At 47.4% G+C, this 13,338-nt stretch overlaps 1 protein-coding gene across 1 annotated transcript in view; it reads right to left on the bottom strand.

Moving 5' to 3' along the window:
• Positions 1-2,855: 2,855 nt before the first annotated feature.
• The window catches only part of ARHGDIA (Rho GDP dissociation inhibitor alpha), a 12,881-nt gene continuing 2,398 nt past the window's right edge, over positions 2,856-13,338 (bottom strand). Inside the window, exons 2-6 of the mRNA XM_018553657.1 lie at positions 7,222-7,429; positions 5,958-6,041; positions 5,772-5,848; positions 4,062-4,125; positions 2,856-3,209 (exon numbers count right to left, since the gene is read on the bottom strand). Coding sequence (XP_018409159.1) covers positions 3,010-3,209; positions 4,062-4,125; positions 5,772-5,848; positions 5,958-6,041; positions 7,222-7,411 — 615 coding nt within the window. The 5' untranslated portion in view covers positions 7,412-7,429 and the 3' untranslated portion in view covers positions 2,856-3,009. The remainder of the gene's footprint in view (positions 3,210-4,061; positions 4,126-5,771; positions 5,849-5,957; positions 6,042-7,221; positions 7,430-13,338) is intronic.

The raw sequence follows: 13,338 nt of genomic DNA, 5'->3' as shown, positions 1-13,338 counted from the left end.
ATTCACAGGATCAGCAGGTTACAAAAAAAAAAAAAAAAGGAAAACAAAGCCTGAAATAAAGAAAACTAATGCAGCCATCGCTAAGGACTGGTGAGCTGCGATATATTACATCGGGGCTAGCCAAACTCCGGCCCTCCAGCTGTGGTGGAACTACAAATCCCATGAGGCATTGCAAGATTCTCACAGCTACAGACATGACTCCCTGAGATGCATCATGGGATTTGTAGTTTCACCACAGCTGGAGGGTCAGCGTTTGGCTACCTCTGTATTACATTCAGGTTTGGGGTTTACATACACTTTAAAGAAGAGCTCTAGCCGAAGGTACTCAATAAAACACATCAACCCAGACGGCTTTAGCAAGATTCTTGATTTATCTCTTTCGTGTTATTCTTTTACCCGATAGCAGAATGTAAATGATTACAGTCCTCCGACACGTTGTCATATGTTCCTATAAATGCCCCCATCATTCCGGCAGTTTGACAGCAAACGTTTGCAGGATTAGGACTTGCTGCAAGTCGCCCACGCATTCTCCAGTGGGCAGCACGACAGGCCACCAATAAGCAGCAGGGAATTAGATTAGATCATCTGTCGCCGCTCCGATCATGATCAGAGCGGGTGATAAAATCTGAAGTGACGGTATAAGTCTTGTCAGCCACGGCAAGTTTGAATAGAATAGCTTCTACTATAGTCCTTGCCTACTCATCATGGACAACAGCTTACGCGACTTGCCATCAGCAGGGTCTGCAAGTGAAATCAGTAGACTGCCGATGATCATGCTCAGCCAGTGTAAACAGCGCGCCGCTCTCTATCATCAAACGCCGTTTTTTATTTCATACGACCCAAACTGCCACTGAATCTGTGCGGCATGCCGCCACCAGAGTGCAGTCCAAACATGCACGGCCAAGTCTTGTTGTGGTACCAGAAGCATTATGGGTGTATTCAGTGTGCCGCCTCGTCACACTCTTCCTAGTGATAGTCACCTAAAATAGGAGAGCCACTTTGCATCACTGATCTGCAGATGACGAATGATGAAACGCTGCAAGAGTGTCCCCTGGTGGCAGCTGCATGGCGGTGCAGAGCAGCAGTGATTCAGCTACTGGTGACAATGACACAATTACTGGAAGGTGCGGGTCGTTGGCGGCACAGTGGATACCGGAGGAAAGAGAGGCTGCAGTGCGGGAAGCACATTACAAAGAGGAAGCATCGTGTAGCCAGTTGGAATCATTTTATTTTTCATAAAAAGGAAAGCAGTCGACCGTTTGGAATCATGCGAATCTGTTTGGGGGAGAGGATTACAGACAAAACAAATACAAAAAAAGAAAAAACAAAAAATTCTGTCTGCAAGAAACTACCTTAGAGATAATCCCCCTCCCCTCCTCCAAGACACTCCGGGCTGCAAAAAACAGAGACACCCCCCCGGTGAAATGTTAAAGGATATCTAAAGCCAAAGCTTTTTGTCCCCCCACATTGGATATAGTGGGGGCTGATAAAAACTGTCAGTATTTTTTTTACCATCTGTATTTCATTAGGGAAATCTCCCTAACTTCCTGTCCTGTAGAATCAACAGGAAGTCAGAGGATATCTTGCCAATACGAGGGAAATGCCCCCCCCCCAAAGCTGGCCATACACCTTACAATTTATCTGCAGATTTTCTGTGGTCAGATGGAAAAGGTTCAACAGATTCCTCCATCTGCACTTAACTGTGTGTATGGAGTAATCTCCACCTGGGCCAATCTGTTGCACTTTTTCCATCTGACCACAGAAAATCTGCAGATAAATTGTAAGGTGTGTGGGCACCTTTAGACAGGTGTCACAGGAAGAAGTATCCTCCCCATTGGAAGATTTCCTCTTTTTTTGTTCTGGTGGCAACTCTAAATTTTGGATTTGCCTTCACTTTTGTTCCCCCGTGACACTGATGAGCAATTCGAGAGTCAATCTCCTTAACGGAATACAAAAAAAAGGGGACGGTAGTTCTAACCCTTCACCACTCCAAATCTATAAAATGGTGCCTCTAGTTACACTTTAATTCATGAAGCATGAAAAAAGTACTCTGTGTCAAAGGCAATAAATAAGGGCTGTACCCCAAAAAGGACACCGTTACAACCCTCCCACCCCAAGATATAAAGCAGCCTGTGACCCCACATTCATATGTCAGTACTAGCGTTAGAACGGAGCTCTTTCTACAAGCATGTGCACAAATCTGGTCGGTGTGCTTTACCCCTTGCGGCCCACGAAACATGGACTGACACCGAGCAAACGTTTTGCAGTTGTTTGGTCCTATGCAAACTTGGATAACAATTCCTGACTTTCTATATTAAAAAAAAAAATGCAACTTTCAGAAATTTATTGATAAGTGCCTTTATGTGCGACCTGGTCGCGGCTAAAAAATACGGGACGAGAGCAGCTTAGAAACTTGCACGCGGCGTCGTCCAAGGCTGGGACGACGCACAGCGTGGCGGCAGGCAGACTTCAAAAAAAGCGAGGCACGCGAGTCTTAACATGGAGCAGAAACGATCGCTCCTACTGCAACAAATGCAAAATCATTTTAAGGCAACATGGCTACGAAAATTAAAAAGAACAAAAAACAAAAGGCAGCAAACAATTATAAGGCGGTCATGGGGTGGGACATACTGGAGAAGGGAGGATACAGCATAGGATCTTTGTTATGAACTCCTAGTGTAAACCTGCTGCTGATAAGGCCAAGAGCTAGAGCTTGGCACAATCATTTAAGCACTGAACACTTCCCAGTCATCCAACACTTAGGTGTATAACACAGGAAAGGTAAGGCAGACATGTGTCCGCACGAGGCAGAAACGTCAATCCCACTTGGCATTTTTCTTTTTTTTTTTGGAATGGGGAGGGGAGAGGGACTATATGGGACGGAGCTGTGTGTGTGGGGGGTGAAAGAGACACCACGTGGTACAGAGTTGGAACACAATCCGGCAGCACTTCTCAGAGAGTTGGAGGAACTAGGGGTGTTGAGCCTTTGGAGGGCGTCCCTGGGCAGGCCTAGTTCTTCCACTCCTTGCTGATGGTCAGGTTCCACTCCCAGGAGAGGTGGTTGGTTTTGTCGTCGTCGGTGAAAATCGACTTCATGTTGTAACAGCCTCTGGCTAACATGCCTTTTGGGGCTTCTTCGATCGGGGTGAGGAACTCGTATTCCTCAATGCGAGGTCCGTAACTTCCGACCATGTAGGTGGTCTTGTCCACTGAAACAAAAAGTTGTATTTGTTAATTGGGAGCAATGAGGCACATTTAAAGTGACCCTGTCACTACCATCAAAAGTGAAACTGGCAGCACCCAGTGAGAGGCTTTATACAGTAAACTCAACATTATCCGGCATTCAAGCAATCAGAGGAAAAAAAATTGAGGACATATGTCCTCAATTTTTTATGCCAGTTGCTTGATAAACATGTGCACACTAAATAATTTTGCGGCCGCCAGCTAGATTCCGCAGCTGGCAGGTGAATGTAAACAGGCAGTGGATGTGTGCAATAGCCATTGTGGTATTGGATATGGGAATTTGAAATAGCCAATAGCAGAAAACAATTGGGGCAGAGGGGTTGTTGCTTGAGAGTTAATGACTCTCAAGCAACCAGAAACTACAGTTATCCGGTATCTACCAATCCCCATGGGTACCAGATAACTTGGAGTTTACTGTACTTGCCTCTCTGAAGGGTGACAAGTCAAATGTTTTGCTCTCTTAAAGTCCAACTATACTTCACTCCAGAGATCCGGCGTTCACAAGCTGCCTCATGATGCCAGCATCTTCTCCCCAGCATCTTCGGCCATCTTGATTGGCGGCCCAAGATGACAACTCCTGTGCATGCACACTGGAGTTTATTCACACTTGAACATGTTGGGACTGTACATTAATTTGCACATGTTCAACTCAATGTACATACTGAGAAGTATGAATCCCATAGGAAAGCATTGTGATGTATTTTGGCTGCAGCAGCCAAACTGAACGGACCGCATCACAACTGCATCTGGTGTGATCTAGCCCTAAATGTATCTGCATCTGTTGTTTTAAGACCATAGGCAAGATAACCGTTACTTACACTTTACACCTTTCCTGGATGTCTGCTGCTGATACCTCAGCCCGGAAACAATCTCCTTGTTCACCTGTAACACAAACAACTGGTTACTTTGCAGCAAAGCCATAAAGGGAAACTGCAGGAAAACTGCTAAATACACTGTTGGGATACATACACAGGAGCTACTGCTAAGAGGCTTTTAATACTGTCCATTCATTCCCGAGATTTACACAGCACAACCAGCCTGATGCCTTGACTTGTCTCTACTGCAGTTTGGTTATGAAGCTAGGGCTTGTCCCTGCCCTAGACAGTGAATGAGAAGCAGAAGACTAACAAGCTCATCTCTCTGCTCTCTCTTCTTTTCAGCATGTTCCTTGTTGCTATAGAGTCCGTAGAAGTAACACTTTGGTCACACTGAGTTCCCACACATTAAGTGCCCTCTTCTTTTGTGTGTATGTTCCTTGTTAGCATAGCTGCTTGGCTCCTGGTGATGCCCCTGCCTTTCCTAGTATGAGCTTTGCTGTACAGTGGATTGCATGAGGTCAATACAAAGTCAAGGTCCTTACATTGTTTGCTTTTAAAAACACAGAGCTGCATGAATTGGTGTTCTGCAATCTGCCTGAAGGTCAGCTTTAGGTAACTTATCAGGAGAGAAATGTAAGAGCTGACATAACTAATTGATTTCAAATATAAGCTCCCTAGCCTATCATCTTGATCCTTGCTCAACTACCAGGCTGACAATATTGACATTAAACTAATCTGTTACACCTATATACACTCACCGGCCACTTTATTAGGTACACCTGTTCAATTGCTTGGTAACACAAATTGCTAATCAGCCAGCAACTCAATGCATTTAGGCATCTAGACGTGGTGAAGACGACTTGAAGTTTAAACTGAGCATCAGAATGGGGAAGAAAGGTGATTTAAGGGACTTTGAATGTGGTGTGGTTGTTGGTGCCAGACGGGCTGGTCTGAGTATTTCAGAAACTGCTGATCTACTGGGCTTTTCATACACAACCATCTCTAAGGTTTACAGAGAATGGTCCGAAAAAGAGAAGATATCCAGTGAGCGGCAGTTGTGTGGACGGAAATGCCTTGTTGAGGTCAGAGGAGAATGGGCAGACTGGTTCCAGATGATAGAAAGGCAACAGTAACTCCCAATAAGCACTCGTTACATCCGAGGTATGCAGAAATACCATCTCTGAACGCACAACACGGAGAACCTTGAATCAGATGGGCTACAGCAGCAGAAGACCTCACCGGATGCCGCTCCTGTCAGCTAAGACCAGGAAACGGAGGCTACAATTTGCACAGGCTCATCAAAATTGGACAATAGAAGATTGGAAAAACGTTGCCTGGTCTGATGAGTCTTGATTTCAGCTGCGGCATTCAGATGGTCGGGTCAGAATTTGGCATAAACAACATGAAAGCATGGATCCATCCTGCCTTGTATCAACGGTTCAGGCTGGTGGTGGTGTAATGGTGCGGGGGATATTTTCTTGGCACACTTTGGGCCTGTGATGCTATCATGTCAATATGGACCAAAATCTCTGAGGAAAGGGGGTCCAACCCGGTACAAGCAAGTGTACCTAATAAAGTGGCCAGTGAGTGTATAAAAATGGGACTGACAACGGTATACATTCTTTACTTTAAGGGCATATTTGGAATGTACTGATTTAAAACAAACACCAGTATGGATGCGAGTCATTTCAATTACTGAAAACTTCTCACCTTAAAACTGATTTTGATTCTGTACTCGACTCCTTCTTTTAGGGCGAATGATTCTTTCTTGAACTTCTCCAGATCCCCTGGCAAGCAAAAACAGACAGATGTAAGACCACACAGGAACGCAGTGCACAGAGAACACCCGCTCCTTCATTCATCTGATACTGCGGACATCAAAACACACAGAATTACCTGTCAGGTTCAGCTCAAGTGGTCCTGGAGCTTCTGCACATACCAAGGTCAGTTTGGTCACAACCACGTTTGGAGCAGCGGGATCTGATGAGAGATAATGTTTAACAAGGGATTTGTTTTTAAAAGGAATCCTACGATAAGAAATATAAAAGGGTTTCTGCTGTACACCTCTCCTAGAAAAGCTGCCTGCCCGTCTCTGGGTCTAAATCTTTCAAGTTTATGTTGGCCCAAAACCAAGTGAACCTGTCGGTAACTTTAAATGTATCTGCATGAAATTTCTGACATGTCACAATGTACAACAACAACAATATTTTTTTCAGAAAGGTTCCACCTTTTATCAGTAAAAAGTTGGGATGCACCGATACCGGTTATTTGGTCTAGAGTACGAGTACCGATATTTTGCGTTCGGTAATTGCTGATACAGAGTACTGATACTGATACTTCCGCTGGCATGGAGCCGGCTTCCCGGGCAATCAGGAAGCCGGGCGACGGGTAATGACATGCCACCCGGCTTCCTGATTGCCCGGGAAGCCGGCTCCATGATGTTTGGCCAGCTTGATTGCGATTGGCCGGGAAACCGGCTTCCCAGCCAATCCGCATCGAGCCGGCTTCCTGGGCATTCAGGAAGCCAGGCTGCGAGTAGTGACCCGCCTCCCAGCTTCCTGATTGGTTGGCAAGCCGGCTCCATGCCGATTGGCTGGAAATCCAGGCTTCCTCGCCGATTAGCAAGGAGCCGGCTGTTCAGCTGTCCCTGAATGCAGGTATTGTGGCGAGAAATCGAGGGAGGGGAACAAGCACAAGTTTAATCACGCTGTATTGTGGACAATGGTGAGGCCCCTGAAGAATGCAAGGCTGAGGGGAGGGCTGTAAGATAATGTAGTGCAAATGAGGGAGGGACTAAAGGAGGATGTAACGCTAGCTGCGAGGATGTACCATGGACAATGGAGGAGAGGTGGCAGAGACCATATGGATGAAGGAATTGGAGAAGATTCCAGAAGACATACTGTGGACCAGTAGAGGGGTGGTGATTGCCAAGGAACTCCAGTGACGACACTGGAATAGGGGTTGTCACAGAAATAGTGCAGACAATGTGGATGAAGCTCCCAGAGAAGGTAGTGCAGCATGGAAACAGCCGTGTCAGAAGCTAGCTCAGAGGTTGGGAAAATAGGTGCACTACAGAGGGGGGTGTTACAAAGTGCACATGGCTTAGGGAACAATGTGTGCTGGCAGATCGGTGTGTTGTGCCCGGCTGCTCATGACTCACCCACTGTGGTGGGAACAGGGCCCAGAAGAGCCTCTTTGTACTTCCTCAGACTCTCGTCATCTTGGTCCAGGGCCTGAAGCTCTTCAATGGTCTTCTGAGCTGGAGGCTTGTAGTTGACAGAATGTTCGTCCTCTTCGTTTTCGGCTGCAATCTGTGCAAGCTGCTCTGAGGTGGGTTCGTGCTCAGCCATGGTTCAAGAGTGGGCACCCTAATGCAAAAGAAAGTTACATAATCAGTGCGTATAGTTCCTTCAGAGCCTAAGCAACCCAAAATTCCCTCTTATTCATGGGTGGCCTTTAAAGCGCATGTACTGTATAGCCAAAGCTTTTTGTTGCGTCTTGCTGGGATGATTTCCCTTCACTTCCTGTCCTGGAGATGCTACAGGAAATAAGATAATATTTCCCCAAAACATTGGGAATTCCCATCTTAATTGCCATCGGAAGGGATGTCCCCACTGCTAGCTCTGGTGACAACTTTACAATTTGGGATTTCCCCAAGCTTCCCGTTTTGCTGACAATAGTCACCTGGATCAATGATGGACCAGAACGGGATAAATCTACCCGGCGGGGGACAGATAGCAATGCTTTCCCACAGAAGGGCTGACAACAGCCTTATCCGACTCTGCCCTCCGCCATAATGCCACAACCTCAGACTTTGTCCATTCGGGTCACACCCAAAATGATATCATACACAGCTGGAGAGGTGCCAAGCATACACTTTGCTATTAGGTTATAGCTTAAAGTGATATTAAACCCTCAGATTTTTTAACATAAACCAATACTGTAATGTGTGCCTTACTGTAATCCATGGTAGTTTCCCTTCTCTTTGCTGCTCTTCCTTTTAAATCCTCATGTCTTCTCATGCTTGGGGAGAACTTCCCTTTGTAGCTGAGTGCCTCTTCCTGTAGTGCTGGCTCAGGTTGCAAACCTATACACAGACACCATGTATCCATTCCAGAGACAAGGCAGTCTGCTGCAAAACAGAAGTTCTGCCCAGCATGAGAAGAGATACAGATTTAAAAAGGAAGAGCAGCAAAGAGAAGGGAACAAACATGGATTACAGTAAGGCGCACATTACAGTATTGGTTTATGTTAAAAAATCTGAGGGTTTAATGTCACTTTAAGGTTGCTCATAGGAAATCAAGTGGCGGTGGAGTGTGCAAGTGCCATCCAATCACTCTGGTTAAACTCTTTGCTGAAATGGCTCATTTACATTCATCTTAGCCATGAATACATGTTTATGCCAATGGAGACATAATGGGGGCGAAGGAGTAGAGCAACGCTGTACAAATCCCAGGAGCCAGGTCGCCAATGCTCCTTATAAATTACAGCCAGCACCTAAGTTTAGAGGTTTTCTGTGGCCGTTATCAATGGAGCCGGCTGGTTCCCGCATTGGGGCAGAACCGGCTCCCGCATTCCCTATTCAATTTCTTCACCCCCAGCCAGAAAGACCACAGGGCAGGTGACCGTGTCTTTATCTGCTCCACCGTCACCTACATAAAGCTCTTCCTTTTACAATCTCCGCCGACTAATAGTAAGTAGGACACATCACTAGAAGTGTGTCTGCCGCAGAACTTCCTTCCCGAGGAAAATCCCACTGCTGACCATTTTCCTATTACACTGGAATCGTTGGTGCCGAGCAGGAATGAATGGAATATATACTGGGCGCTTATACAAAGATGGAAGCTTGGTTACACCTCAGTTCCTTCTTCTGATTTTGCATAATAAAGCCCTTATGCGGTGACTGTCGGCACGTACTGTCCACATAGAAGCAGCCAGTCAAATATTCATTGATACAGAAGAGGAACTGATACGGGGAATTGGCTATGAAAAGTAAACTCGAGGCATACAACAAAACCCCATTTAATGCAGCTGTGTATTACCTATAAAAAAGAACATCGAATTTTTACATATAACTAGTTTAAGGAACTTAAAAAAGGACAGGAATATTAATTTAAAAAAAAAAAAAAAAGAAACGTACCCCTGCAGTAATGCTACCCACGCACTGCAAGGGTTAACTGCCCCCTTGGTCTAGGGGCCGGAATACAGAAGATATACTCACCTGATCCTCTGTCCTGTGACAGTCAGTGCGCCTCCCTCCCCCCTCGGTGTACTCCCATCTAATGCAATGGACCTGCATTAGACGTGATGACCTCAGCGGTCCTTAGGCCGCCAGAACCCATGGGGAGAGAAGGCTGCAGGGGCTGGACTAGCAGCCAGGCCGGACCAAAGATCAGGTGAGTATATCTTTTTTTGAGCACTTAACCCTTGCAGTGCGCGGGGGCAGCCCCACTGTGAGGGTACGCGGCTGTATTCGGATCAGTAAAAAGATTCAATGCGATTGAATGTTTTGGGTTACCACCCCTTGCGCAATGCTTCATGACCTACCGGGCGTATTCCATAGTGCCAAGCCCAACGTGCAAACGCGCAAATCTAATATATGGCCGGGCTAGGACATGTTACCAGATAATATTCTATACCTGCAGCGCTGATCTGCCGTCATTCACACAGACTGTCCAGCCTAGGAAACCGCAACGTGACAACGTTTCCACCGCTTACTGAGAACCGATAGGCTGGATCATTCAAAATACCAATTCAGACCACTAATCAGACTTTGCATGATATTCTGGGGGGTCTAATCTTTAATATCACCTCAGCTCTGCAATGACTTGTGTCATATTCTGATGTAATACCTGTCCCCACCCGATCAATGACACCGTGGCATTGTGAACGCAGACTGATAAGCCAGCCCAGACTTCCTGCCCTGTCATATGACGGGTGTTATCAGCAACCTCCGCCCGAGGTGTGTATCAGTGCGTCCAAAATGTTTTAAGAGTCTTTACAGACCCTATGAAACAAACCCGCTCCACCCAGTCTAATAATAATCCAGCATTAGATACAAGACAGACTGGGAACCTTAGGCCCGTGGGGCAAACACAGCCAGCTAGCTCTTTCATGGCAGGGACAGATTTCTGTGGGTAAGGGGAGGGCATCATGTGTGCCATAGCACCTCATTGATGGATGTTCCTAAAGGACATGGTTTATCGTGACATGGCCTCACATCTCCCAGCATCAGCTTCCTATGTGGATGTTGGCATTTGATCACATGACATCTCGGAGCCACAAAGCAAGATGGTGCTGGACAGCCTCCCTCCCAGACTCCAAGGGGAGGAGCCACCATTGCTATATAATGTCCAACATGTGACACCAACTGCGGGCCCTCCTCCTATCAATGAAATATCCCCATCAGGCCTCATCAAAGCTGGCCCCATGGGAAAATGCCCATTCCGCCCACGATGGGAGCTCCAGAATACACGCCACACAGACAATGCGTGATGAGTGAGGAATCAACAGCGTCACTGTTCTAGAAGCAAATAAGATGTGGCCCCAACTACAGGCTAGTGGCGGCTCATAACTCTGCCAGGATGCCAGCCCGGCATGGGCCACGAGGGCACAACGTAAACACAATCCAAATCCGAGGGCTAGCGCCATCCTCTGCCCACCATACTGCGCACACACAAAGCTGCGCCGGGGCATTTAGTTCAGGCTTTTCATGCAATATATACTTTCAATCAAGAACTCTCCCTCGCTGCCCTTTTCCACCACTAGATGTCCTTAGCCTGATGGCCAGCCTCACCCTCATCTAACTCACTTCCTCTGAGCCCAGACTGTCCCGGACCCGCCCCCCCCCCAGCCTGTGAAAGTAGAAGCAGTACAGTGGTGAGCTCATTTCTCAATGGCTTTGCTCTCTCCTCCTATCAGCAGATGAATAACCGGCTTCTTCCTCACATACTGCTGTACGGGGGACTGCAAGAGGCTGATATCAGTTCACATTCAGGTACTTCCATGTATTGATGTGTTCAGGAACACAAAGCTGCAATAATCTGTGTCTATTAGATCTAGCTCAGCTTTAACTGCCGTGAGTCAGCATCTCAGAGTACTAAGGACTGACTGCTGGCACTGCTACAAGTCACATTATAAATATAATAATAGAGATATATATATATATATATATATAAAAGCATTTTTCATTACGCTGTGTACACGCGTTGCACAAAGCAGATACTGAACCCTTCACAGCAATCCGAAGTCATAAATCATTAGAGACGTCATTACTCTCTACAGCAGGGGTAGCCAAACTCCAGCCCTCCAGCTGTGGTGAAACTACAAATCCCATGATGCATCTCTCTCCGGGGGACTCATGTCTGTGGTTGCGAGTCTTGCAATGCCTCATGGGATTTGTAGTTCCACCGCAGCTGGAGGGCCCGGGTTTGGCTACCCCCCTTCTCTACAGTGTCCGAACAGACCAATACGCCGTGACATCATTATGGAAGCAGCGAACATCTACGAGGCACCCAACTGTCACAGCGCCAAGCCCAGGTACCTGCACCCTCCATGCAGATCAATGGGTCCTCCCCATCAAAGAGGACTAACCTGTTGCTCGTAGAAACCCGATTCCTCCATTCATTCACCTCCAATGAAGAGAGAGAATCTGATTGGATGGCACGGCGGGTTATTTCGCAACAGCACGCCGGATAGAAGGCGTAGTCCACTTTGTGCAAAAAATGAATTAAAAAGAAAAAAATTTGCTTTTTTTTTTTTTGCATTGGATCCTGCAGAGCATTGCAGCCGTGATCAGTGGAGGGATGTATGCAACGCACAGGCTCCTGCAGACTATTCCTCCACCCTTATACAGATGTCGGGGCCTTTGGTTATGGGACCGGAAGAAGTGATCAGTGGAGGGCGCATGCACCGTACAGGCTCCTGCAGACTATTCCTCCACCCTCATACAGATGTCGGGGCCTTTGGTTATGGGACTGGAAGAAGTGGTCACGTCACCAGACTTGTGCTCCATTGAGAAAAACCCTCTGCTGCAGTGACAGATGGGACTGGATTTTCCCTTCACACGTCCTGAGAATGAATGACAAAGAGCCGCACAAAAGCCTCGCCAAAGCCAGAAATACACAGGGACCTGCCGGCGGGGGAGGGGAGAAGCACACCACGATTCAGGATGTTGGGGTATGGCGCCATGTCCTACGTGTGGATGGAACATGGTGTTAAAGGTGGACGGATCCTTGAAATGATCCCGCTCATCCTTCTACGACAGAATAGCAGGGACCCATTTCCTTCATGGGAGGGCCCGTCCTGGTCCGGTGCCATGCTGGAGAGAGGCAGGAAAAAGCGGAGGATGGGAGGGCAATTCAGGCGCTTCCTGTCCCCTCGTCTCACACGCGTCATTGTAGCCAGACAAAAACAAATAAATCTCGTCACGTGGGGAAGAGAGCTCAACACGTTATCCATCCCCCGGTCCTACCCACACCGGACAGGACCTTCACTGGACACGGTTCTTCATCTGCTGCATGGCTGACAAGCTTTATACCACTCTATGCTGCATGGAGCTCTCCTTTAAGCCGGACCGTCAGCCACTCTACACGTCTGTATGAGGACGTTTCTGACGTGAATACAGCAATTGTATCCATTTTCAGAAAAGCTCCTCCCACTTTTACCATTAAGAAGCTTGAGCTCCAGTCCAGTTACACTGACTAGGCTGTGATGATGTCATCAGTCTGCTGCAGGCAGAGGAAGCATTTTCCTCAGTCTCCCCTCCCCCAGTGATCAGTCTGCTGCAGGCAGGAGGAAGCATTCCCTCAGTCTCTCCTCCCCTAGTGATCAGTCTGCTGCAGGCAGGAGGAAGCATTTCCTCAGTCTCCCCTCCCCCAGTGATCAGTCTGCTGCAGGCGGAAGCATTTCCTCAGTCTCCCCTTGCCCCAGTGATCAGTCTGCTGCAGGCAGGAGGAAGCATTTCCTCAGTCTCTCCTCCCCTAGTGATCAGTCTGCTGCAGGCAGGAAGAAGCATTTCCTCAGTCTCACCTCCCCCAGTGATCAGTCTGCTGCAGGCAGGAGGAAGCATTTCCTCAGTCTCTTCTCCCCCAGTGGTCAGACTGCAACATTGTAAGAAGTCACAAGGAGAGGATGCAGCAGGGGGCTGATCTGTGTCAGACGCTTGTGAAAAGGCTCAAAGATTTACATGACTGTCATCTCTGAGCCAGTGTCTCAGTCCAGGATATAGATGGTGCCCCTGTATGAACCAAGATGACCCCCCCCCCCCCCCCCCCAA

The sequence above is a fragment of the Nanorana parkeri genome, unplaced genomic scaffold (genome assembly GCF_000935625.1).
Source record: "Nanorana parkeri isolate BGI_ZX_2015 unplaced genomic scaffold, ASM93562v1 scaffold126, whole genome shotgun sequence".
NCBI lineage: Eukaryota > Metazoa > Chordata > Amphibia > Anura > Dicroglossidae > Nanorana > Nanorana parkeri.
The sequence above is the reverse complement of the archived record's forward strand: the minus strand, read 5'-3'. Positions and strand labels throughout refer to the sequence as shown.